The 26,229-nt window shown below is 33.7% G+C and overlaps 2 protein-coding genes across 3 annotated transcripts in view; both read right to left on the bottom strand.

Moving 5' to 3' along the window:
- Nucleotides 1–26,229, bottom strand: part of LOC129791160 (ethanolaminephosphotransferase 1) — a 245,240-nt gene that overhangs the window by 171,128 nt on the left and 47,883 nt on the right. The gene's annotated exons all lie outside the window — the stretch shown is intronic.
- LOC129791154 (gamma-aminobutyric acid type B receptor subunit 2) overlaps nucleotides 16,355–26,229 on the bottom strand; it is a 32,230-nt gene continuing 22,355 nt past the window's right edge. For both annotated transcript variants that reach the window (XM_055829159.1, XM_055829161.1), the window contains exons 9-14: nucleotides 24,954–25,255; nucleotides 24,234–24,372; nucleotides 21,401–21,679; nucleotides 19,253–19,948; nucleotides 17,485–18,184; nucleotides 16,355–16,866 (exon numbers count right to left, since the gene is read on the bottom strand). In XM_055829159.1, the coding sequence (XP_055685134.1) occupies nucleotides 16,622–16,866; nucleotides 17,485–18,184; nucleotides 19,253–19,948; nucleotides 21,401–21,679; nucleotides 24,234–24,372; nucleotides 24,954–25,255 (2,361 nt within the window). In that variant the 3' untranslated portion in view covers nucleotides 16,355–16,621. The remainder of the gene's footprint in view (nucleotides 16,867–17,484; nucleotides 18,185–19,252; nucleotides 19,949–21,400; nucleotides 21,680–24,233; nucleotides 24,373–24,953; nucleotides 25,256–26,229) is intronic.

The following is a 26,229-nucleotide window of genomic DNA, read 5'->3' as shown; positions in this document are numbered from 1 at the left end:
TTTATTTTAAATCAAAGTCAAAAACGCTAAAAACACAATTATTCTGAATATGCAAAAAAATTAAATTCCCAGTAAAAAAATGTTACCAATAATTGATCAATTATTGAGCAAACAGTATTTATAAATCGATTAAATGACTCAATTATGATTCAACATTTTATAGGCTCAATCATTTGTTTACTGCGGGTTGCTTTTGGGTGTTTAATAAAATACATACAGTCCTATATTACCATGTATAGTGTCCTTTGTGACTCGGCTGAATTGACCGCTAATGTTGTATATTTGAAAATGGTACATATTCTAAATTTCCCTCGTTTTTCCCGCAGCATCCTCCTCTTGAGGTTTCACCCACCTCTTCCTACATTTTTTCCAGCTGTTTGGAATTACATGCGAGGGTGGTCGTTGGTGTGAAAAAGGAGATCCTTATCGCAACCACCCCCTCCCCGACAGTTGAGCGCGTGATGTGCTTTTTTCGCAAGTTTTTCGCCCCACAAGAAGGCAAGCAAGAAACGTTGCGTTATGCGGAATCTCTCACATCGTTTTCAGACCGAAATTATACCCCGTGGGAAAGTTGGAGGAACTCCAAATAAGATGAAGTATGAGATTGGTACTCTTCACGATGTCCGATCCGAAGAAAAAAAATCACTTCATGCTGTGTGTGGGGGTGGCGTATCGAGTGCTGCCTTGAGATTTTGGGGTGATTCACGAGATTCAGGCAATGATACCATCTTGGTGTGGTGGACAAAGGATAAGTTTTGTCTCCTGGATCATGGTTGGACCTCTTTTTTCACAACCCCTTTTATCTTTTCACAAACACCTCCACAGAAAGCCTTCTTCCTCGCATACCCCCGATCTGCCACATGGACGTAATTCTTTTGTTAGGCGCGAATTCCTTTCGTATTGATTCACAAATTCTCAATTCAATCCCCCTCAGCCATATATACAAACATTTCCGGACGGTAGATTTTCAATGGCATTTTCCTATTTTCCTCTGTCTGTGTGTGTGTGTTTGAGGTGCTGAAGACAAATTTTCCCTTCCCACGGGGATAAAAGGCAAAATCCACCTTCTCTCTGTGAATTCCACGTGGATTTGTGCGTTAAAAAAGAAAAGAATGGGCAAATGTGATAAGAACTATTTCGCAGTATGCTCGTATGCAGTGAAGAAATACAGATTTAGCGAATTTTTATATTGTATTTTTAAAATAATTTTGTATTTTATTCTCGTTAAATTCAAGAAATAATTATATGTATTTGAGATCTACCGTGAATTCTGTACGAATTTAAGAATTCTGCATAACTCTGAGACACAGATTCTTCCTAAGAAGCTTAAGAAAAAATAAAGAAAGTTTGTCCTCTTAAAAAGCGAATAAAAGACGACGTAATCTGGCGCGAAAAGGTTAACAGTCTTAACAGAGCTTGACATACCTTTGAAAATTGAAAAACTTTTAATCTACCTATTTAAAAAAAAACTGATAAATTGCAATATAACTTTTTAATCTCTAAATCCCTCACAAAGAGTTTAGGATTTAGTAGAATTATATTTATAATAAAATGTTATTTTCTTCTCTTTACAGAGAAAAAGGGTATGTAAAGTATAGTTCAAGCAGGAAATTCATCTGTATCCGTAGTGAATTTTTCAAATAGCAGCAAACGAACGTCTTTGAATGCGTCAATGCGGGAAGTTCGCTTTGCAATGGAATCCACATTCACTCACCCTTAAGGCATGACAAATTCACCTGGCTTTAAGGTACAACCTCTTTCTCACACAGTAAGTATTGCATGAATAGAAATTCTGTAGATGCAAAGAAAATCCCAGGGATGCTGCGTACTTAAAAAAAAAAGAAAGAAAAAGAGAGCTAAAAACGGTTGCAATCAATCATGAAAGGGGATAGAGTAAAATGTATTTTGCTGCTTGTATTTGAACGTTCACTAAATCAACAGCAAATTGTTTGATTGTGGATGGGTTGTAAGACGTGGGATTCACCATTTAATTCAACTTCAGAATAAACAGTGTGATCTAGTTGATAAGAAAATTGAATGTTGAGGAAAAAGAGATTTTCAATTTCATTTACAACACTATTGGCGTTTCTTTGGTGTTGGGGGGGGGATTAATAGAGAATTAGGGGAAGCTCTATCAATTAATTTAATTTTGTATTAAAAATATACATAAATCTAATAAACTATCAAGTAGGAAAAGCTCAAAAGCTTTCCTGTAAGAAAAATTCATAAGTTTTAGAACCTAAATATTATGAAGAGAAAAATCTCCGATAAAAGTAAAAAGGATTACATTGAATTTGAACCAATTTATTGTGCCTTCCTACGTATTATACGGAAGCTTTTTACAAGCATTTCTCATAACTTTGATACAAACTATTTTTACACGTCAGATTATTATCCCAATAGAATAGAAGGGGAAGTATTACTATGATACTCTTCCTTCCCCCCACCCTCTCCCTGTTTTTCCTCGCAGAAACTGCATGATATATTATTCCCTCTGGACGTGTGAAATAATAACAAAAGAGGTGTAGGTGGGGTTGGATTTTTACGGGTGTGTGGGGATATACTCATCATTTATTCATGGCAATTTACTGACGGAATTTATGAAACAAATTATGGAATGTAGCGCAGATCAGATGCTACATAATAATACAAATTAAAAAAAAACCAACACAAATCGTCACAAAAAAAAAGATTCGTCAAAAATAAATTTCTTTTGAGGCTGATTTCTTGTTCGTTTGGTCTCATGCACGAACTTTTTCTTTGAACGTCACAACGTGAGTCAAAGAGAAAAAAAATCAGGATGCTCTCTATCTACTAATTCTCGGGAAGAACGATTTGTGTTTGTGGGAAATGGGAGATGATTGAAATGCATCCGGAGGAATGAAATATGTAACCTATTCTCAATTCTTCACACAGCAACTTTTCATCAAACACTTTTCCAACCGTAATACGATAGATAGTCTCTTGCTGTTGGTGCACATTGTGTCCTGATCAATTTCTCCCTTTGTCTCTGCGTGGGAAAGACAAGTCAGCGATTTTCCTTTAAGTCCTCTCTTAGGGAAGTTTTTTTCTTCCTCTTTTGCCTTCCTGAATACACTTAACTGCAGCATAAATTTTTCTAAAAATTGTGCTGAGTTGAAAAATTTATTGATTAAATGAAAGTAAATGGTACAAGATTTTATAGAGAAGATTGGGGATACTTTATAGTTCATTAAAATTTATTAATCTTACATTAAACTATTACTTACCTCTAATTCAATAATTTTCTCACTCTTACCTCGATATTTTATGAAAATTTCTTCAAATTCTTAAAGAAAAAAAATTCTTTATGAAACTCAGAAGAAAATTTTTCTTGTATGTAATTAATTCTTTATCTTATTTATATATTTTCTAAATCTGTTGCAAAGTATGTGAGCTTTTTCTATGTGAAATCCACTCGTATTTTCCTCTATAATTAAAAATGCTGAAAATGTAAATTAAATTTTCTTCCCCTTTATAAATGCACTTCAGTTCCACGATTCTGCCTTAAGTGTTATACAGTGGTGGAGTGCATTTAGTATATAGTCATACAGATGGGGGGGGGGGGGGGGGTACACACGGAGAACATGTGTGTATGACATGCATTTTATAAAGTGTTCAAAGGGAGGAAATTTCAATAAAAATTCACTCAACATATTGGCACAAAAAAAAATCACTTTCACCCATCGCGAATGATTTTTTTTTTATTTCACGAAAAGTTCTGAAGAATTATATGTAGAAAAAAAAGAAGCAAAGCGGGGAATGCATAATTTTCGTTTTAGGCGCGAGAAAGAGTGAGATGAAAGCTTAAAATTCAAATAAGTGGAAAAATTCTCCCATTGACTTTTTCCCCTTTGATGTGCATCTGTGAGAAATTTGCCCCATGAGAGGGTATATAATATACAAATGCCCCAGAGGTTCTCTGATACTTCATTTGCAGTTGCGTGCTTTGGATTACCTATAGAATCAATGTAGTATATGTACGTACATCACGAGGTAAAGCTATCAAAGACTAAAGTCAATCATAACGCGTCCAGTTATAAGAGTTGGTATACTATAACGCGGAGGGCTCAGTCTATGCGTTGTAATTTAATTCATGTGCAGTATTAGTTAGGCAAAGTTGATTTTTTTTTGTAAAATTCAGCAAATTGAAAGATAAAAATGAACATATCTCAAGTTCTATTAGACCTACAGAAATTTCGTGACTAATTATGGAAAGCTATTGAAATAAGCTATAATCTGAAATACATTTCGAAACATTTCAAGGTCACCTCTACCACACAAAATGACGGCTCTTTGTATTACCAAAACAGTTTTTGGCGTTTTATTGTACTCAAGAAATGGTTCTAGAGGGTTCTAATGTTCTAGAAAGATTAAAAGCTCCGGTGCATCAAACTCCCTTCACATAGAATATCAAACTGAATTGATGCATGATCCATGACACTTGGTTCGACTCAAGGGGTACTTTCTGGCAAATTTTAGGGAATTTTCATCGAATATTTACAAATATTTATTCTAATCTAAATAGAAGATTTTTTTTTATTTTAGAAGACTGAGTTTCTAAAGTCTGGTAGCATTACCCATTAAATGATATTTTTTTCTTATATTTTAATAAGTAGGTGAAATACAAGTCAAACTTTTAAATAGTCAGTTATATTTTCTAATAGATTTTGTGGATAAAGTAAGCAAATTAATGGGTAATGTGGCTAGACTTGATAGGGGAGAGCGGGGCTAATAAAGTCACTTAAGGGTTTGGAAAAAGTCTTAAATATCATATTTCCCAGCTAGATAGAACAAAATGATCTGAGAAAGAGTTGTAGGGCAAGAAATATCCTAAAGAATTGAGCTATGCATTTCACTTTATCTGTTTGGGAAATATGATATTTTGAGCTTTTTCTAAACCCTTAAGTGACTTTATTAGCCCCGCCCTCCCCTACTTAAAAACTAATGCCCTATTTTACGACTAATTTTTCAGGTTAACCTCTTCTGGGACAGCAGTCATCAAGCTTCCACGACAATCATCTAGTTTTTTTTTATTTATTTTTAAAAATCCTTTTTATTAACCCATTTCCGTCGACTCATACAATAACTTTGATCAATTTCAACGTATCATTTTAAACAAAAAAAAAAGAAAACTAAATACAAATATTAAAAAAAAAATGGATTTAAAATCTTCTTTCAAATTTTCACAAAAAAAGATTTTTTTTTTTACCAAAAAATGAAAATGACGGAAATGGGTTAAATATACCTACTGATTAAAAATACTAATGCTCTATTACGACTCATTTTTCAGCTGATCTTCCATCCGGTGGAAGCACTCTCACCAACGACGGGGAGTCTTCAAATCAACGATGTGAGAGCATAGCTCCCGGCACCGGCTGGGGGTAAGTACAACCATTAAAAAAAATAATTAACTTTACATATTTCAATGATTTTATTCGCCTAAAAGAAATTTCCCAATGCTCTTGTCATGTCATTCGGTATTAAATTAATACATATTTTTGGATTTTGAAAATTTTCTTCAAACCAGAAGTGGGGTGTCCGTTAATCAGAATTCAGAGCGGAAAGGGGAGGGGTCATAGTAACTTAAATTAACTCTAAAATATTACTTTATGGATTTTTATGAGTACCATAGCTTTGCTATCTTACAAAGAAATCTTCTACTCAAAAGCAAAAACTCTTTACCTCATTTTTTATCAAAAATTCTTCTTGAGGAATTTAAAAGAAAGTCAATCATAACGCGTCCTAACGCGTATAAAGTTGGTATCCCACAACGTGTAGAAGTTTGAAAAAATGAAATTTTACACCCACATTTTCATAGAAAACTTCAAACCCGAAGTCTATCTGTTAGCGTTCTCGAGCTATAAGGCAAAATGTGTTTCCACCACCATTTTCGTGTTGGCCACGATTGTGGTATACCAACTAATTGTGAGAGAAAGAGCTTTTCGCTGGTTTATCATGGAATTTTCACAAATAGAAAAGAAAAATTAAAATATTCGAATTTATACGTAAAAATTATTTCACATTCTTTAATTTTGTAGTAAATTAAAATTAAAAATTTAATACAAAACTAAAATAAAAAGTATTCAAATCTTGTTGAAGAAAGTTGTGTACAAATTTTCTCTTTGAGAGTTTCCATGAGCCTCATTATTCGTGATATAAAATGAAATTTTCATGAAGACATGAACACAATTTTCTCAATCCTCCGCATCTGCGACAATGTGCCCAAAAGTGTCAACACTTGTTAGAATATGAATTTAAAATAGTTCCAAGTTAGTTTTATGGTGGAAATTACATTTTAATCGCTGTAATATCCTTTTGATTACAACCCTTATACCCCAACAATGTTCATCCACTGTACCCCACCCCTCATTTATTTTGCCACCCCCATATACATATTTTCAACGTACTCTTCATCGTGCAAATACAGGGGAAAGTATGTACCTATATAAAAGAAAATTCAATATAGAAAAGTTCTCAAAAGTCACTCTTTCTAGGAAAGGTAAAAAATAGTGCGAGATGTGCTGTGAAGTAAAGAAATGTAATTTTACAAAATATGCTGCATCTAAAGTGGATTTCGGCAATAGAAGATGACACTATAAATATTTTCTTACTTTCACGACTAAATAGAGTTGAAAATTCATGATTTTATATTTAATTTATTTGATAATTAAAGCATTTTTTCTAGAGTTAAAAAATAGATTTTTCAGAAAAGGTATAAGATTAAGAAAAAATACTTATTTAAAAAACTAATATTTCAGCGGCTGGCAAGGATATTTTATTCCATATTGAACATAGTTTATTTTTTCTTTCCAACAAGATTTGGACAATTTTTAATTTTAATCTTGAAAAAAAATTATTAAAATTTCGCAATAAGTGAACTCTAGGGAGCAATTTTGGACAAAATAAAAGACAAAATATTTTGAAAATACAAAATATTTTGACATTAAATGTAATTTTGCACAAAATATTTCTCTAAAACTTTTGTCAATCTCTCCACAAAAGAAATTTTTGCAATTTTAGGTACAATAAAAGGTGAAATATTTTGAAAAACTGAAAAATTTTGACGTTTAATGCAATTTTAGACAAAAAACAAAAGATTTTTTGTGTCAATCTTTTGACAATCTTGTGAGAACGTCTCCACAAAAGATTTTTATAGGAGAATTGTAATTTTGCACAAAATAATTTATACATTACACAAGAAATATTTTGTATTTTACAAGTATCTCGTCGAGGTGCTTTTATAAAACCAAAATCTTTTGTCAAACTGGTATTTACCCGTTGCATTTTTTAGAAGTTTTCTATCATATTTCTTGACATAGCAATGGACAATAATGCAATTTAGGTTAATTGTGAAGCTTTGTGCAAAGGGAAATTGTGGAATGATATGAAATTCAGCCAATTTAGCTGTATCCATTTTCCCTTTTCGCGGTGTTGGGCAAAAATGTTATGAAGAATTTCTGTGTCTTTTCGGCAAAAATTTGGGAGATCGCTGACAAGTTCTAACCCTATATAATCAGGATTTTGGGTCAGAGATCCCTTCCCTATGTTCCCGATGCGAGTTTTTATGTGCATAAACGAAATATATAGGGCTAATTAATGCAATAAATATGAGTCAATCAATTCATGTAAAACAATCATATCAGAGTGACTCCATTAACATTTTCTTGGTGTAATGAAAATCGAACTGATGAGCTAAAAGCCAGATGGTTTTTTGGCCTTCCCAACATCCTTGGGGTACCTAATAGACTACACGCATGTTTGACTTGAATTTCTGAATTTCCCTAAAAATTGATTCAGTTCAGATTGTTCAATTGCCCCAAACGTAAACATAACCTTATAGGAATGTTATCTTCTTCTTATTTTTTCCATCTGTAAACTCTCCACTCGAAAGAAAAACACGTCACAAAAGGCGACAAAATATATCAAAAGTCTCCCAAAAGATATTTTATTCAAAATTGCTCTTCATAAAATGTCTTTTGTAGACTTCACAAAAGACAAAATATATTTTATTTTGTCCAAAATTGCTCCCCTAATCTATTCCTATTACAGTTTCAACTCTCACGAAAACATATTGCAACTTGGTGGGGATTTTATCTCATAACATGAAATACAAAGACTATGGGGGAGGAGGGTGGGTGTGTGTGGAAAATTTAGATGGGAATGGATTATGAAAATACCGGAGAAAATTATACAACTTTCGGGTTTTCTAATTGACAACGCTAGTGAATATATTATATAGTATAGTGTTTTAGTTTATATGACGAAAATCTCATTAGTTGGAACTTTATTATCCTCGCACCCTTTTTTGCATTTCCGCAGCAACGAAAAGGATCCATCTTCCGGGAATTCCTAGGAAAATTGCTATAATTCTTGAGATGTTGAAGATTCTAATTATTGGCTTACAAGAGTTGATATATCCCACATATATTCAAAAGTATCAAAGGGATTTGGTGGGGAAGTAGGGCGAGAGGGGAGGATAGAGAAGGAGCAATTTCAATATCAAAGTTAACAGCTTTCCAAGGTGAATTAATACTACAGAGCAATAAAACCCCACTCTTTGGGGACTTAAAATGAACTGAAATTGCATGAAATCAGAAATTTTGCAATAAATCACCAATTTAACCAGTTGCACAGGATAAATTAATTCAATTTAATTTCATGTGTACAAATGCATATAGAATTTGCATGGGAATTGCTGGGGAAGGATATGTGTGGGTGGAATATGTGACAAAATTGCAATTTGTCGCATCAATGAACATTTTATTGGAAAGATTACTTATAAACTAAATTAAGGACTTTAATTTTTGTATAAAAAAAATAGATTGATTTTTTTTACCAGGGGATTTATTTCACTGAAATTTCTCATGTCTGTCAGTAAAGAAAAATTATTTCTATTTTGAAATATTTTCTCCTAAATCTTAATTACACATCCCCAAAGTATATTCAACAAGCAATTTAATCAAAGCTGTGTAATAAGGATATTGTTGGATGTTATATGTTTTCCTCTTTTGTGAGGACTTACGAAGAAAAAGAAAAAGGGAATTACGGAAAATCCTTTTTCATCATTCTCACAGAAAGCAAAAAAAATCAAATTACTTTTGTTCTTGGTTTATTTCAAATTTTCTTCTATACTACCTCTTTCGTGGGAGCCAATTACGAACATATAAGAAAATATTTTGTATTATAGGGGAGTATGGGGCAAGATTAATTGTCTCAAGATTATGGTTTTCTCTTCATGATTTTACTCTAACTTGAAATTTTTCAAAACAAAATTGAATAATATTTTTAACATAAGAATAAGAATTGTGGAAGATTTTTCATGATGAATGAAGTGAAAATAAGCAAATATCTCCGTAATATTTTTTTATTTATTCAATCGAAGTAGGTAGTATTTTAAAACAGAAGTAGTTCAAGTGAAAATTTTCAGAGGCAGTACTTGCGAGTGATTTGTGAGGACCAAAATTAAATAAAAAAAAGGACAATTAAATAAAACTTGAGGCCTCAAGAAAAGCGGTGAGATTGTTTATAGATAAAAAAAAAGAGTTACGGGAAAAACCCATTGCACTGGTGAGCTTTTAATTTGCATGAAAATAATTCTAAATGTGCACCCTGCAGATGATTTAAATTATGCATTTCCTTTGAGAATTTATAACATATGTATGTACAAAATGAGAACATGAGAAATATAATAATGTTGAGGCGAAGATTGAAGATAGAAATGTGGTGAGTGCGAAACTTGCGAAACTTGCGAAAGTTCTTGATTGTTAAGATAGGGAAAACTTGGTGTTTACTTTGGAAACAATTATATCCCCCATATCGCATCGTCAGGAAGATTATATTTCGCGTAGCCCCAAAATACATACGTATGTGTGTGTGTGGGGGGGAAGTGAATAAGTCTCATAGCTGTCGTATAACATTTTACCACTCACCACCCCCACCCATTCCATACTCAGACTCAGGTCATCATGCAACTTTCCCACATCATGCATGTATGTGACATGGAGATCATAATTTAACACGACACTTAACCTGATTTTCCCGCCATTGAAGTCTTTCACTGTGCTGTAGGGGTGGGTGTGTGCGCGAAAGCTCCTTTTCACCCTAAAGGTGTGTAGAAGAATTTTGTGGCTTTTGCCATCTCACCCCTTCTATGTGCATTATTAAGGTACTACCACCCCCACCAACATTCATGCACAATTGCTGCTCCATCTCACTATTGTTGGCAATCATCTTGCAGGGAGGGGGGGGGGGTAATGTACACTACACATGGAGGGAGAGAACCTTCTTAACTTAATACGTGTAAGGAGGAATTTTGAGAAATTCTTCCGCGCGCGGGGAAAAAGTGTTTGAGAAAATCGAGGAAATGGAAATGGAAATGGAGGATTTAATTGAATGAAAAATAGGGAGACGAAATAGAGATTTGAAGAGGAAAATTGAACATATGTGTGTGTGTGATTATATGGATACCATTTCACAAGAATATGTCACGTACTTATGGTGTGTGGCCTCTTAAAAGCAAAATGGTCACAGAGTCCCACACATTTGAATCCCAACCATTCCATATTTTGCTTTAATTCAGCTCATTTAATGAGAACTATAAGTACATAGTACATATGTATATGTACATATAACCTTGTATAAAGGAGAATTTTCCCGGATATTTCCCACATTTTCTCACCTCACTGCTTTTGTCGTATTCTTCATCCAATGTACGTACAATTTTAGTGAAGTCTCAAAATGAAAATTCTCCAAAGTCTCAAGAATGCCGATGGCGTTTTTTTGGCGGGGAGAAGCGAAAATCCGTTTGGAATGTTTTCCAAAAAGAGAAAAGAAAAAGTCCAAAAGGATCGCATAAAATTACCAACATATCGAAAGTGTGGAAGAAGAAGAAAGTTAGTTGGAAAACTTTCTTCGTTTTGTTCATTTTTCTTTTAAAAGTGTAGAGAGAGAGAGAAATAAGAAAAAGCAACAACATGCACCCGACAAGTGACACAGTCAAGAAATGAGCATAGAGTTTTCATCAAAGTTTCAACAGAAGGGCGTATTTTGTACCGGGGGACTGTGAAGAGAAGTGTCCAAAATGAGGAAAGTGCGAGGAAAACATGGATGAAAAGTCCTTGGGGCGGTACTTTGAGTTTTACGGATTTTGCAGTTTCTGTGTTTATTTTAATTTTGCATTAAATTGTAATGGAAAGTCTTGCAAGAGAGCAAGAAGGAGAGAGAGAGTGGGAGAGTAAAATGCAATAAAGAAGCGCATGAAAAGATTACCTTTGGAGCTTATTCTGACAAAAATATTTTCTTTTCTATCTATTTCGTCTTACAAGGGATTTTGTAAGATTTGGCATTCCCACAAAAATTTCTTTTTCATTCTTTTATAGTAACACATACACAAACCTCCGAAATTAGAACACGAAAACAGATGTCGCTGTTAAAATTTAAGTTTTATCAAACGAAGTGAAACCGAAGATAGACGAAGTGAAATAAGTTTATGTAAATAAAGAAAAAGAGGTTAAAATTAAGTGAATTTATCAACACAAAACAATCGATTATTCTGGAATTTTGGTAATATTTTATGTTTCCCCGCATATTGCTATTTCTTTTTTTACAAAGTAAAATAAAAGGAAGTTTTTTTCGTTTTTATTCTAGATTTCGGTGAAAAAAATTGTTATAAATTAAAATCATCTGGAGCTTCCGGGAAGGATATACCCGGACTACTCCTAGGCAGAATGAATACAGGGGCACTCGTTTCGGATTCTGACGTCTGTTTGCGGAAATTTAAATTCTTCGAGCCAAATTCAGAGCCTCCTGAAATAAAGTTCTTTTTCATACTCTAACAATTTGATTTTAATTGTTTGGTAAATGTCCTTTAATGCATGTGAAGATACGGCATATGCCTCATATTCATCCACTAAATCCAATAAATCATCAATTGGCAGTGAAACGGAATATATAAATGAAACGGAAATATCTCTAGAAAGTAATTACGTTTATTGCCGTAAATGACGAAAAATGGTCAATTTTTTTCCACATAATTCACTTTTTTTTTGTGTTAAAAAAAAACCTAAAACAATTCTAAACACTCAGATTCACGTAGAATAATCGTCAAAGTAGTCGATTGCTGCCAACAATGACGATAAATCATGTTTCTATAGACACAAAACCCGCAAAAAGATTGAAAAAGCACCTCGGCAGGTCCTTATAAAACATATGATTTTGTAAGATTTTCTTACAAGTTATAAGAAAAAATTCGGCCGGAATACCAAAACCTTTTCTTTTCTATTATAGCAAAAATGTTTCTCGCGACGTGGTCTAAAAGTTGAACTGTGAAACTTTTTAGATCTTACAAATTTATAAGTTTTTTTTGTGAGAATGCCAAAAAACCTTATAACTCACGAATTGTAAGAAAAGAAAAGAAAATATTTTTGCCAGAATTAGCTCCTTTGTTTAAATTTTTTAACAGGAATTTTCTTTAAAAGAAAATTTCATTAGAATTTCTTGTTATAAAACGCTTAATAATAACCTTTAAGTTCTTTAAACTTTAAAGTTTTTTCTATGGAAATTTTACTGTATCTTTTCTTGTTCGCACACCGATTCTTATTTTAATTTTAATTTCTCAGATTATAGGAGGGGGATCCCTTTGGGAAATAAAATGCCTACAAATAATACTAAAAGCCCGATGGAAAGAATGAATAAAGAAAAAAAATGAGAAGAAATCGAGAAAATCCCAGTGAGATTTAGGGCAATAACTTGAAGATTAGACAAATGGCAATGAAGTCATTGTGTGGAGAAGAGAATATTAATTTGGTGCGCGTCTGCTGAAAAATCTCTATGGGAACGCAACATTTCTCTGTCACACAATCTTCTTGGGCGAAGAAGCAAAAGAAGTCCCAAAAGAATGGATTTCATTTCTTACACCCATTTACTCATGATTGCACTTGAATTTCATCCCCAAAATCGCCAAAAAAAAGTCTCTTTTCTCTCTGTAAGAAGAAAAATTCATTGTTATTTTTTTTTCTTTTTTCTCAACGTTCAAAAGTAAAATATTGGAAAATTTTATACTTGAAATGTAAAGAAAGAATTAAAGAAAAAAAAGGAATTTAGATTTTAGAGGTATCTTAGTGTGTAATTAATTAAATTAGATTTTTTTTGTTAGAGACCTAAAAAGACTAAATGATTATTAGAAGGCTGAAATAATTCTAGAGAATTTTCCACGCTAATTTGAGGATTTTTTCGTTAGGTACTTAGAGGAATTTAGAATCGAAGAAAAAATTCTAAATATTCAAAATAATATTCTATCGAGATTATATTTCGATTTAATTGCTGCCGATAAATCAAATACAATACAAAAAAAAAGAATTAATACATAATCAAAAGCAATAATGATTGTTGAATGAAAGCACAATTGAAAGGGCGGGAAATTAAAAATTAGACTGCGAAGTAACAATAGAGAGAGTATTCAGCACAAAATGAATTTTATTCACCATTTTATATTTTATTCACTTAGGTATTATGTTGTTTTTTTTTGCATGTTTTTTTGTTATTTCACAGGATATTGCATTAAATTTAGGGGAGACCGGGGTAAAAATAGTCAATTTGCGTAAATCCTTATCTGCAGGATTCCCCAAGGGCAAGAAAATTTCCTCGATAGGTCATTCTTATAGGAAATTTCCTGGCCTACAACTTTGTCTCAGACCACTTTTCTCTATCTCCACGGGAAATATGAGTTTTCGAGCTTTTCCTAAACCCTTCCGCTTCTGACTTTTTTTAAACGCGGCGGGTAAATATAGTCACCAGTTGGCTAAATAAAGTCGGTCAAATTTTCCGACATTTCCAATGATTTTCCAACTGAGAGATTGATAGTAGTTGATAGCTAAACTTCTCACCTTTTGATCCGCGACAAGGAATTTCACTTTTATACGCACTAAAACAGAGAATTTTGCGATTTTCTCAAACACGCCATTTTGCAACAAATGGATAGAAAATATGCCAAAAATTTCGATCTCCCATATGATTTACATGGGATGACTAGATCTACCCCAAGGGGTATGTTTTGATTCAAAAAATTGTAGAGAAAAATCATTAAAAGTTATTAAAGAATACACCTTGACAACATTTTCTGCACTAATCCAGCTAGTGAGAAAAATTATCAGATGGGAAAACTGCTGAAGGAAATGTTCGGAAAACGCGTTTTTCTCAATACGCAAAAGTTTGGGAAATGGGCCAAAAATCTATTTTCATTTTTAACTCCTAAAGTACTGATCGGATAACCTCCAAATTACTGTCAAAAATTATAGGTTGGTAGGGCTTTGCACCCTAATTTTTTCCGATTTTTCCGATTTATATTTTGGGAGAAATTGGCATTTGAAAATTCCAAAATGACTATTTTTACCCCGGTCTCCCCTAATTCCTTTTCTCTTATACATGTATTGTTTATTTTTTTTTTGTTATGAACTATTTACGTTTTTTTTTTGGAAACACAATGAAGAAAATTTAAACATAAAAAGGTAATTCTTTCAAAAATATTGCTTAATCTCTTTGAAAGTTAACACACTGACATTTTTTTTATAATTTGATTTTCATATTATCAATACTCTGGTCCATCTGAGGACTCCAAATCCTCTCAAATTACTCAATTTTTTTTGTTAGTTTTATCTACAAGACGTTAACTATCAATTGATTTATTTTTTTTCTTATCATTCAAATTAAATTTATATCCGCAAGAATTTTTTTGTAGGTATTCTCTAAAAGAATAAGAAAATTCTTTTTTTTTTTAATTATAATTATTATAAATAGCTTTTTCAATTGATAAGGTATATATTTAATTTTATCCTTAAAAATAAAATGTCTCTTTCCCTTAAATCTCTATCTATATACATTACTCTTGTCATAAGATTTAATTGCTGTGGTAAGTTTCATATTAATTTTTTTTTCTTTTGCACAATGTCTGGCTCAGTAAAGAATTTTTTAGGAAATAAAAAAATAGAGGAGAAAAGATATGGCATATGATTACAATATCCTCTTGTTAATTAATATTAATATAATATCTTGTGTGGAGTCATTAGGAGTGTGAAAAAAAATTAATTGCTGGCAACTTTTCACGCGCAATCTCACATTCCCGGGTATTGTTTGGGATAATTGGTAATTTGTCATTTTTCCTTCAAAATCTCCGCCTGCAGAGCCATGGAGAGAGGATTCATGGTATTTTCTTCATCCCTTTTACTCATGTCCATATATAAATACATTTTGTCTATTCATGGTTTTTCTCCCTTCGTCCTCGCTCTCACGCATTGTTTCATTCCCATAGCCATAAAATAATTAAACATGACATCAGGTGAAATAAGCTGTGGGACAATTTATTTGCAATGAAAATTAAGTTTTCTAACAAAGCTTTTCCCTTCCTATTTTTTACCGTACCATCTTTATACATAGGTAGTTTATTCAACAATATTTACTTTTCTTTTGTTAAGCAAATATACCTACTGTGGAAGCTTTTTATCGATTTAATGTTGTGGGATAAACTGTTTTTTTTTGTGTTCGAGTGGGAAAATAGAAAATCCTCCGGTGGATAAAAGTGAAAAAATATACATTATATAAAATTTACAGTGATTTTGAAATTTTACCAAATGTATAGAATAATTATTTGTACATGAAGGGATTTTGAGAAAAAAAAACATATTTTTGCGGAAAATTCAGTACCTATTAAATGTTGGAGATTATGTACGTACTTTGAGTGATGGATAAAACAAGTAAAAAAATAAATCTTGCAATAAAGCTTTAAATACTCCATATTGAATATCCACTCCACACTATAAAATTCAATGTTAAAGGAACATAATTTTTTGTCACATCTTTCTGATTTTTTCTCAATTTTTTTTTATCAGGTGCTACTAAATGGATATATTCTTAATTGAGGACACCAATAAATGAGCTAAATTTCCATTGCAAACATCCCACAAAAATAATGCAAGAAAAATATTATGTAAAGAATTCAAAGATTAACTCGTGTCTTTCAAATATTCCTTCTTTTTTTTTCATTTATAATGTTGTATATGGAGATTTATTATACATATACCTATAAATATCATACGTACCTATGTATGTATATTGAGGTGAGAAACATACAGAAAACATTCATCACACTTAATCACTAAGTTAATGATTATTTCTCACGGTGAATTTATGGGGTGTGTGGGGGTACCGCGGTAGGGGTATGGTATTAAAAGAGTGTCTCAAGGGGTGAGAAGATCACAATTATTAATTAGATTTAACGACTATGTTCACAGCAAGAGGGATTTAAGGAAGGAACTGGGGCAGGTTGTGAAATGCTTTCGCGTGTTTTCTATATTGTGTTATTTTCTCACTCAGCATCTTGAGAAAATGTTTTACACACATACACACACACGCGCGCTTTCCGTTGAACACCGTTAATTGTATAATATTGTTGTATAGAAGATTTTTGAACACACTTATAGCTAATTGAGAGTGTCATCATCTTTTTTTTTTCAATTTGCCATACAACCCCAAAAGTCCCCGTATTGCCGGAAGGAGGTGTGAAAGTCTGTGCAGTCAATTGGCCCAAAAGTAAATGATGGTACCATGATTAAATTGCAGCTACTTCCTCCTCCACGACAGATTGGTTCTGGGGGCAATTATCTACTACACCGTCACCACCACCACTTGTCTCCCCATCGGCCAAGCTGGAGCCCTCGGATACCCCATGGGTGGTTGGGAGAAAGGTGAGGGGTCGAATACTGGCGTGATTGCTGTTGGCGGTATAATTGAATGTTGACTCCTCCATCGATTTCCACTTAGCTTGATGATGTTGTGAATCTGCCAAGTTTCCACCTGCAAGAAGAGAGAATATTTGTCTGTGCTTCCCGTTGGTACAAATTTCCTCAAGGATTTTCTCGTAGGTTTTGATGGAAGAAAAAAACTATCTTCTCTCCGCATTTTGGTTGCTTTACCATTGTCAAACAAAACATTGTGTGGTGGTGGTTAAAAGAAAAGTGAGAAAGTCGACACGGAATTCCTCAATTTGATAAATTTTTCTTTCTTTTTCTCAAGAGAAAACCATTCCATTTTGAGTACTCTTCAATATATACATAGGTATACTATATTCCAAACGTCATAGGTAGGTCAAATTATGTTTGTTCTCCACTCAATTACAGTGATTCTTGAATCATAGATAAATCACGTTATATTCTTCCTCCATCACAATGGAAGAAAACAATTCAGAAATGAAAGAAAAATAACTCGACTATTCTTCTTCTTCAAAAAAAATTTATAACTTTTCTTCGTCGATTTGTCTTTGTTGAACTTTCTGCTTTTTTGAATTTTGGGAATTTGTAATAGTTGCTAATTGAGGATTAAAACAAAACTTGTGGTTTATTTAATGCAAATAATTGTGCAAACAATAGGCTAGAGAAGGATTTAAAAATAAAAAGAAAGAAATTTCCAACTCACCATTGGATTCTTGTAGTGCACTCAAACTGGATGTTGGGATGATTCGATGAGGAAATCGCGGGGAGCCCTTGACGCGTTCCCTTAGTGTTGGCTGTGATGATTGATGCACAATAGAGGGACGTCGTCCGCTGGGAAGTTGAAAATTAACACGCGGCTCTGAACCGTGAATCTCCTCCAGTTCCGGCGGTGGGGTTTGATTGTCAAATAGCACAGAACCACTAATGATGAAAGCTGGTGGAGTAAATTTTCGATGACGCGGCCTCATATAGGGTGCCTCCCCCATGTCCGCATGTGATGTATGCAATGAACCTCCACTGCGTGCTAAGGAAGTTCGTCGCATTGCCTTAAATCCACTTCCAGCTGTATTGAGGGCATGACATGAGGATGTACCAACCCCAGAGGGAACTAATCCACTCAGGAGACCCATGTGGGCTTTTAGTGCGGCCGCAATTCCACTTCCTGCTGCACCACCGGCCGCAGCGCCACTAATTGAGACTGTCGATGTCTTCCGACTGGATGGTCGTGAACTTAGAAATAGCCCTCGGATGCGATTTAACCATCCAGATCGTTCTGCTGTTGCTTGTTGATGGGTTAGTCGGAGATTTAGTAGATCTATGGCGGGTAGGCGAATTGTTGTACTCCCACAGGGTTCATCGAGTTGAGGTTGCGAACTAAAGGTGACTGATCGTCGCATTGGGGCCTAGAAATTTTTTGTAATATTTTCTTTGAAGTTTAAATAATAGATTATTGATGGCTAGATCATGGAAGACTTCTTAGACCTTAGAAAACCTCGACTTTAGAAGATCTAGACCCTAAAAGATGTAGAACTCAACTGAAACCAATTTGTAGAGGGGCGACCGTGGGTGATGAATTGGATATTTTAAAAAACGGATTTTCGGTCTTATTCTCGGATAATTAGATTTTATTCCCGGCCAACGTTTCGGACTGTTTGAGTCCTTCCTCAGGGCCTACAACAATATAAAAGATGATTAAGACTCAAAACGACCTATGTACATTGGCCACCAATGAGACAAGATAAGGAGGATTGTGTTGTGGATGTAGTGAATTTTTTGTTATTTCTTGACGTGGTTAAATTTGTCTATTACTTGTAAGAAAATAATGTCATGTAGGTCGTTTTGAGTCTTAATCATCTTTTATATTGTTGTAGGCCCTGAGGAAGGACTCAAACAGTCCGAAACGTTGGCCGGGAATAAAATCTAATTATCCGAGAATAAGACCGAAAATCCGTTTTTTAAAATATCCAATTCAACTGAAACCTCAAACCTGAAGACCCCATAATAAATTCAAATTACAATTAATTCTAAAAATAGAAAAAAAATTATATTTATATTAAAAAAATAATATAAAGTATTCATATAACTCTATATGTAATTTTAATTCTAATTAAGTTATTATGTTTACCAACAAAAAAAAAGCTTTTAGAATTTAATTATAAAAGTTGTTTGAATTTGACTCACAAATGTATTTATTTCATTTAATTCGAATTAATTGTTTCTCGCCAAATTAAACATTTAACTACATCTAATTGAATACAGATTTAAATTCGTGGTTATCGTATTAGCGAGAGGAAATGAAATTGATTAATTAATCAATGAACTAAATAATTTATTATGTGGATAACCGATGAACTTGTAAATAATTCATCGAAAAAAAAATTAAATTAGAAATAGAATTTGAATGGAAAATTGAATTTTCCCCTCCTTTTCCTGAATTTTAAAGTAATTTAAGTAAATGGAAAACATTTTACCTGCATATGATCCGCTGATGGCCAACTAGCTCGTGGTATTACAGGTGGAAGCACCGAAAGTAGTAACAATGGAAGTCCACCACCAATGCTAGGTGTTCTAGGTTTGGGTGGTGTTGCACCCTCATTCACAATACTCAATTCCGTTTTTATATGCCGACTAAGGGATATATTGGACGACGTTGAGGACGATGTGGATTCCAGGAGCTTCTCAAGTTTCTGAATTTCCGCATCAAGTGCTGCCACTTCCTTCCTGTACACGCGATTTTGCACCTCAACGCGATACTGCAGCTCCCGTCGGTCATCCATCACAAAACGCCGTGTGTTAAATTCCATTTTTAGGCCCATACTCCGTCCAATGGGATCCGCCACATCATCCCCATGATTCCATATGTCGTAGAGTTTGGGTAGGAAGAGGAGACACAGTGTGGCCGTGGTGGACGTGAGAATGAGGGCAGCGATCGTGATGAAGGCTAATGTGACACGCTCCGAAATGAGATTGGCCAGAACCACGACAATGGCACTCGTAATCACGACAGAATACACAGATACCCCAATATATTGTGAATCATTCAATGCGGAAATTTTCACATGTCGCGTCTCCCAGGCCATGTAGACACCCACAACAAGGAGTAGTCCTTTGTAGGCATAAAGAGCACCTAACCAACTACTGCTATGCTGCGATCGACACACCTCAACCTGCAGCGGAATAAGTCAATTGCGCGGGTTTTAATCAACGATATAAATCCTTGTCTGCCATGGTAGAGATTAAAATCAGATACCTTCATCAGTACATGAAAACATCAACCCTATACCCAACTATATATATATATATATATATACATAAATCATGTGATTGTTTGTGGAAGATTTACGGCTTCCATGCAAATTTAGTCAAGAGAAGGAAGGAGGAGGAAGGTGAAAGTAAACAGAATGAAGGATTTTCCAATGGGAATAAAGCAACAAATCTCTCATGCGGGTGGAAGAGGAGTGAGAGAGAGAGAGAGAGTTCGCACTGGCCACGAGAAAAAGTTAATTTACCCTCATTAAATATTCACCAAAGACACACCAGAGTGTGGTCACTTTAAGCGTCACGCGGGAGAAACCGCGCCTGTGAGACTCCTCCCGGGAAGAGATGGGTTGTAATTAATTAATCCCAAATTAATTGCACATTTCACTCATCTCCCGTGCCCTATACACGTCCAATTTATTTCAAGCGAAAATTGCGATCGTATTTAATTTTGGATGAAAAGGATGGTGAAGTTTTTGTGGTTTTGCTTTTTTTTTGTTTTTGTTTTAAGCCATCACGGGGAAAACTTTCGCAGACTTTGCTGGAAAAATATTTATTTTGTGAGAAAATTCTTTTCGTAACCAAAAAGAATTGTTATTTTTGATTTTAATTGAAGTGGAAACTGTACTGTTATACCTAGATATTTTAATTATTGGAGCTTTTCTTTTAACTCTTCATTTCAATCTTGTGGATAGGTAGGATTTTTTTGTTGTTTAAAGTATTAGAGATTCTTTACCTCTTTGAGATTTATTTTTTAAAAAAAATCTGGTGTAAAGAAGAGGAAAAATAAATTAAAACAAATACTAAAAAACTTCAAATATATTGGGTAAATCTGGGGTTTATCCGGTAAAGCATTCACAAAATATTCTAGGGTATTCTGATATACTTAACTACAATTTTCATTATTTTTAAAGACTACAGGTACCTTTTGTCGGATTTTTGTTGTTCTAAACCTAAAGAATAATATTTAATTATATAGTGAGAGTTTTCATTACTAACTTATGCTGCATTTTTTATGCTAAACCCCTATTATTAGTGTATATTGTGTACGCAAATAACACCCAAATCATTTTGATAATCCACTTGACTGATAAAAGAATATATATAGAGATTACCTATATAAATTTTGTCTAGGTGCGGTAGTGTGTGTGTGTGTGTGTGAGAGAGAAAATAAATGTAGCTAAATAAAGCAATTTATCTTTGACGCGAGGGTGGTTAGGAAAGATTGAAAATGTCTTTTTTAGAAAGTGAAAATAAAAAAGGGAAAGGTAAGGGATAAAAATAGGTGAATGTTATGTTAAATTTAGCACAATAAATTTCACAATAAGAATTTCTCTACAATATAACAACTAACTCCTCACCTGTGGCTGGTAGACAACACTCCGGTCAATTGAGCTAATCTCCAAGCTGAGGTTGTTCAAATGGCGCTCCATGGGATCCGTCACAATCCACAATGTCACCACAAGGCCATCAAGTAGTAGGAGGGCACAGACAAGGGAGATTAGTTGGGTATCTTGGAGCATTTTATCCTTGCACACACTACCGCCACTACGGGTGAAAATACGATGAACTCTGTATGTTTTGGCGAACATTGAGCCAAAAGCCAATGAGAAACCCGCAGATAGAAGATAAACTCGTGCCTGTAAAATAAATTGGTCTGTGTTATTTCATGAAAGAATTTTATCCTCTGATGTATAATAATTTTGTTCTTTAATTTACGCTAAAGCTCCTCTCCCTGAAATCCACTCAATCGTATTTTGTAAGCTATTTTTCACTTTTTTTGTGTAACATGAGGGAGGGGGGGGGGTGCAGGGAGAGCCAAAATATCGCCATAGGGGAGGAAAATAGCGAAAAATAGAGCTCTCTAAGTGCAATACTATGTTACTAATAGAGAATATTTGGGGGGGGGGGTGGAATGGGTAGGTGGAAAAAAGACCTATTACTGAGAGTGAGAAACACTTAATCAAAAGCACATGGAGGGACACAAAAAAGGAGCATAATGAGGATGGAGAAATTCGCAATTTTGGCACCCCATCTTGGGTATAAAGTATTTGTGTTGTGAGAGTACTCTGTGGCAAAATCAATTCATCAGACGCGCAATTTAAGTTTTGTACTTATTTGCCTCTCGTACTATATAAATTTAGTTAGAAACATTGTATGGATTTAAAGGAGGCATAAGGGAGAGAGATAGAGAGAAGGAGGGTAAAATGCAAATCCACCATATTCATTACTTATTCATACAAGTCATCATCTACGGATGAAGTTTAGTTTTCGCCAAGGCAGTAAAATTTACTCAATTTTCTAGTAATTTTGTGCACTTTCACCTTTAACTTGTAAGACCTAAGTATATTGAAATATATGTGGCATACATGAACATAAAATTAATCTAAAGGAAACAATGTTAAATAAATAGGGACAGAAATGGATCAAATGGTCTAGACCAGATGAATCCTTTTTTGGGTAATTGGATACAAGGTACATACAGTTTAAACTACAACACAAACACAGGGGTCATATAATTGTTTGTTTTCTCAACTTTCTATTATAGCTTGAGTTTCCCTTTTTGGTTTCCAATTGTACGTACGTACATATATACAAATTATTCTCATTGTATTTAGTTAACATCCCAAAATAAACACTTGACCATTTGTCGTACACATATTTGGATTAATTTTATGAAATTTTTCTATTCTTTACATTTAAAAATAGGTCGGAATTTGAAGGACTTAAAATTTAAGTCTCTCGTTTTTTTTTAAATATATAAAATAGGTAGGTATCAATAAAGTATTTTACGAAATCACTTTTCTTCCAATCTCAAGACATTTTATTTATGACTCAAAAAGAAATAATAAATTATCAAAATAATTTAGATGTAGTAGTAAATTATTTATTGAGAGCTACTCGTTTCTCCCATAAATCCACCAGGTAATTCATCTCTGTCACCAAATCGGATAAAATGCCCAAAACTCATGATTCGTGTTTAGTATATGTAGGTGTGGGAGGGTGGTGAAACCACGGAAAACGCATTGCACGCATGGGGCTTTTGTCGCACCCCATCAAAAGCATCCATAAAAGCACCACATAAATGTTGATTAGAAGATCTTCCCACGCTCTTTGCGTACGTATACAATTTCATATATATAATACATCTACTACATGTATGTTGGCATGATGTCTCGCACATTCCCACGCTTTAGGGTGCACCTGAGTGGGGTGGAGCGATGGGGATTGGGGGAGTGATTGCCCAAGAGCGAGAGTTATTGAGGGTGACTATCTTCCAAAACACATGTGGGAAATTTACTGTGTGAGCCAGGATGGGAATAAATGTCGTAACAGGGGCACCTGTTTGCGACCATAAATCTAAATGAAAAGCCTCAAGCTCTACAAAATAATGAAATCATCTTCCGACAAATTTACACCTCGCCCCACCTTGTCCCATTTTGGTCTTATATTTAAGCATGTGGACTTATGTTAGTTTTATCGTTCTTTGTATGGGGACTTTTATAAAGATGGGGAACATTAAAGATAGGGATTGTAAAATATAAATACACATAAATTATGTGTTTTGTATTCAAATAACTTTAATTAATTCTAAAGAAAATCATTAAAAAACTCAAATTTTCATAAATCAGGTTGATTAAATGGTAAATTTTAATCTTTAAAACTATTTTGAGGAAATAGAACATATTAATTTAAGAAGAGAAAATTGAAAAGATTTTTTTTTAATTTTAATTTTTCTTCGGAAAAATATTTTAAAAGTTTTCAAAATATTTCTCTTAACATCACAAAATTCAATATATTCTCTTAAAAAATTGACAATAGGTGTAAGTAAATAGGTGCTCAATGAGCCATATAAAACTCCAGAATAAACAGGATTATAGGTCTTAAAGACTTCGTTGAAAGACTATATTGAATTTAATTTATTTCTCTTTGAAAGAGCTGCATGTGAATTCTTTGGTGATGGCATCCATTTGGCAGTTACAAAAAAATTGTAAATTGCATTATGTAATTTAGCTTGCTGTCTTATACTACCTAGCAAAAATTGTATATATTCACAAATGCTTCATAATGATATATAGAAAGAAAGAGAGCAAACTTCCATTACCCTGCTAAATATAGCGGAGGATGGAGAGCAGCGCCAATTTTGATGAGTGTATCATGAGCAAAAAAAAAAAAAAGGGGAGAAATTCTTACCGTGCAAACAGTGGAGAAAGCCACTTCCGTGGCCGGAAGTGTTGAGTAGTCGAGCCCAAGAAGAATCACCGCTGTGTAGACCAAAATACAACCCACAGCTGTAATGTTGCTCAATTTAGGACTCGACAGTTTTATTGCTCTGCAGGAAAAAAAAAAGAAAAAGAATATAAAATGAAAGGAAAAGTGAAAAATTCATGACTTTTTATGGGATTCACTCACAAAATATATTCTCTAAAATTTATGCGTGGATTTAAAAAAAAAAGCAATTTAGTAGATCTACTGTTTATTTCTTCTTTTTTCTTTTACTAAAAAAATCGTATTAACACTTAATCCCAAAATAAAACACAAGGAACTCGTTTTAAATTAGAAATTTTCAGATTAGAATAATAAATATTTAGTTACCTCTAACCTATTAAATTCATTTCCTATTTAAATCAAGTATAAGTCTATAACTAGAAGTCAGAATAGAGTCAATCTACAGGACATTTTTTGAGCTTTTCCATAGAATTAGCTTCATGATTAAATGTTGCATAGAACCTAAATACATACTTTTCTTCCTTAATACAAGTTAAATTAATGTTCAAAATGGAAAAAAAACAAATTGTAGCTAATTTGTATACATAAAATATATAGCAATTTCCCCTGGTTAGTTATAAGGTTATAACACAATGCAACCTCGACATCTTTTATATGAACAATTTAAGTAACAATAGTACTCACTTGAGCTTACGGAAGTGTAGGTTGAAAGCGAGAAAAGCCAGTGCAAGTGTAACACCAACGGACGCCAACGAGGTCATGGTATAAAATGCCACGGGAGCAATTGTTGCAATTCGTAGTTTAAAGACTCGCTTTGCAATCGGCACTTGGCCACTCTGCCATTGCACAGCCACACATTCAGGGCACTTAAAATCCAAGTGTTGCTCACTCGGATAGTAGAGTGCCACCGGATTGAGTTTTCCACGTTGAATCTGGTAAAATGCGGATGTTCCCACCCTATCGGCACCACTAAATGAAACTGGACCCTTGAAGGACACACATTCCACGAGGGGAGGAAGTAGCGGGAGAGAGATAGAGAAATGGTGTTAACGAGAAATTCAATAAATACAATTTAAGCGTAATTTCTTTGTTTTTTTTTCTCTGTTAAAGAAAAAAAAGGAAAATTGTTATTTCTTTTTGAAACACGATCTAATCAATCGATTTCCTTTTTTATTGCTTCTCAAGTGCGGATAAAATTCACTGCCATTTACAGAGTTTGGTTTTTGCCTTTTTTTTTCTATCTCTCGCTCTCCTTTTTCTCTGTGCCAGCAAAATTGCCCAAATTTATCTATAAGGATTTTATGAGAGATCCTTATGGTGTAGCTCCTTTTGTGTTTGTCACTTTTACGATAAAATCCTTGATGAGCCACGTGAATCTCAAATCATTGTGATATATACTCCAAAAACAATCCTCTCGTTTTTTTGTTTTGGGCAAAATCTTTCAATATAGAAGTTAATTCAATTTGAAGAGTATTCATGAATTCATACTAAAAATTTTCCTTGTATTTGTATAAGGTTTCATAAAAGGACTCACCTGTCCTATTTGCGATACATTTTCTTCATACAAAAATCATTATTATATCTCTTCTTTCTCCTACAGGAGGGACTTTGGCTTTTTAGGGAAACTTAAATTGAAATGTGCTAAAAAGGAAACTTCTTAATAAAGTCTTTGCGATATAAAATTCTAAATCTCAATTTGAGAGAGAAAGCTTTTAAAGTACTCCCCCTGTAGAATCCAAAAATCCTTAAAAATTTTATCTTCTCGCTTAAAGGAGTAATTTGAGAAAACTTTCTATGAAGTATGGAATACATCCGTGAAATTGTTTGTATCTCCACGGAGGGATATTATTTGTCAAATAAGAGTAGGTAGCAAAATAATTTGAAGTGAAATTCAATTTCACGTTTCATCTTGCAAATATAACGATTACACAATTTGATAAGAAAAAAAATAAGTGAGGGC

Source organism: Lutzomyia longipalpis, chromosome 2, assembly GCF_024334085.1.
Source record: "Lutzomyia longipalpis isolate SR_M1_2022 chromosome 2, ASM2433408v1".
Classification (NCBI taxonomy): Eukaryota; Metazoa; Arthropoda; class Insecta; order Diptera; family Psychodidae; genus Lutzomyia; species Lutzomyia longipalpis.
The sequence above is the reverse complement of the archived record's forward strand: the minus strand, read 5'-3'. Positions and strand labels throughout refer to the sequence as shown.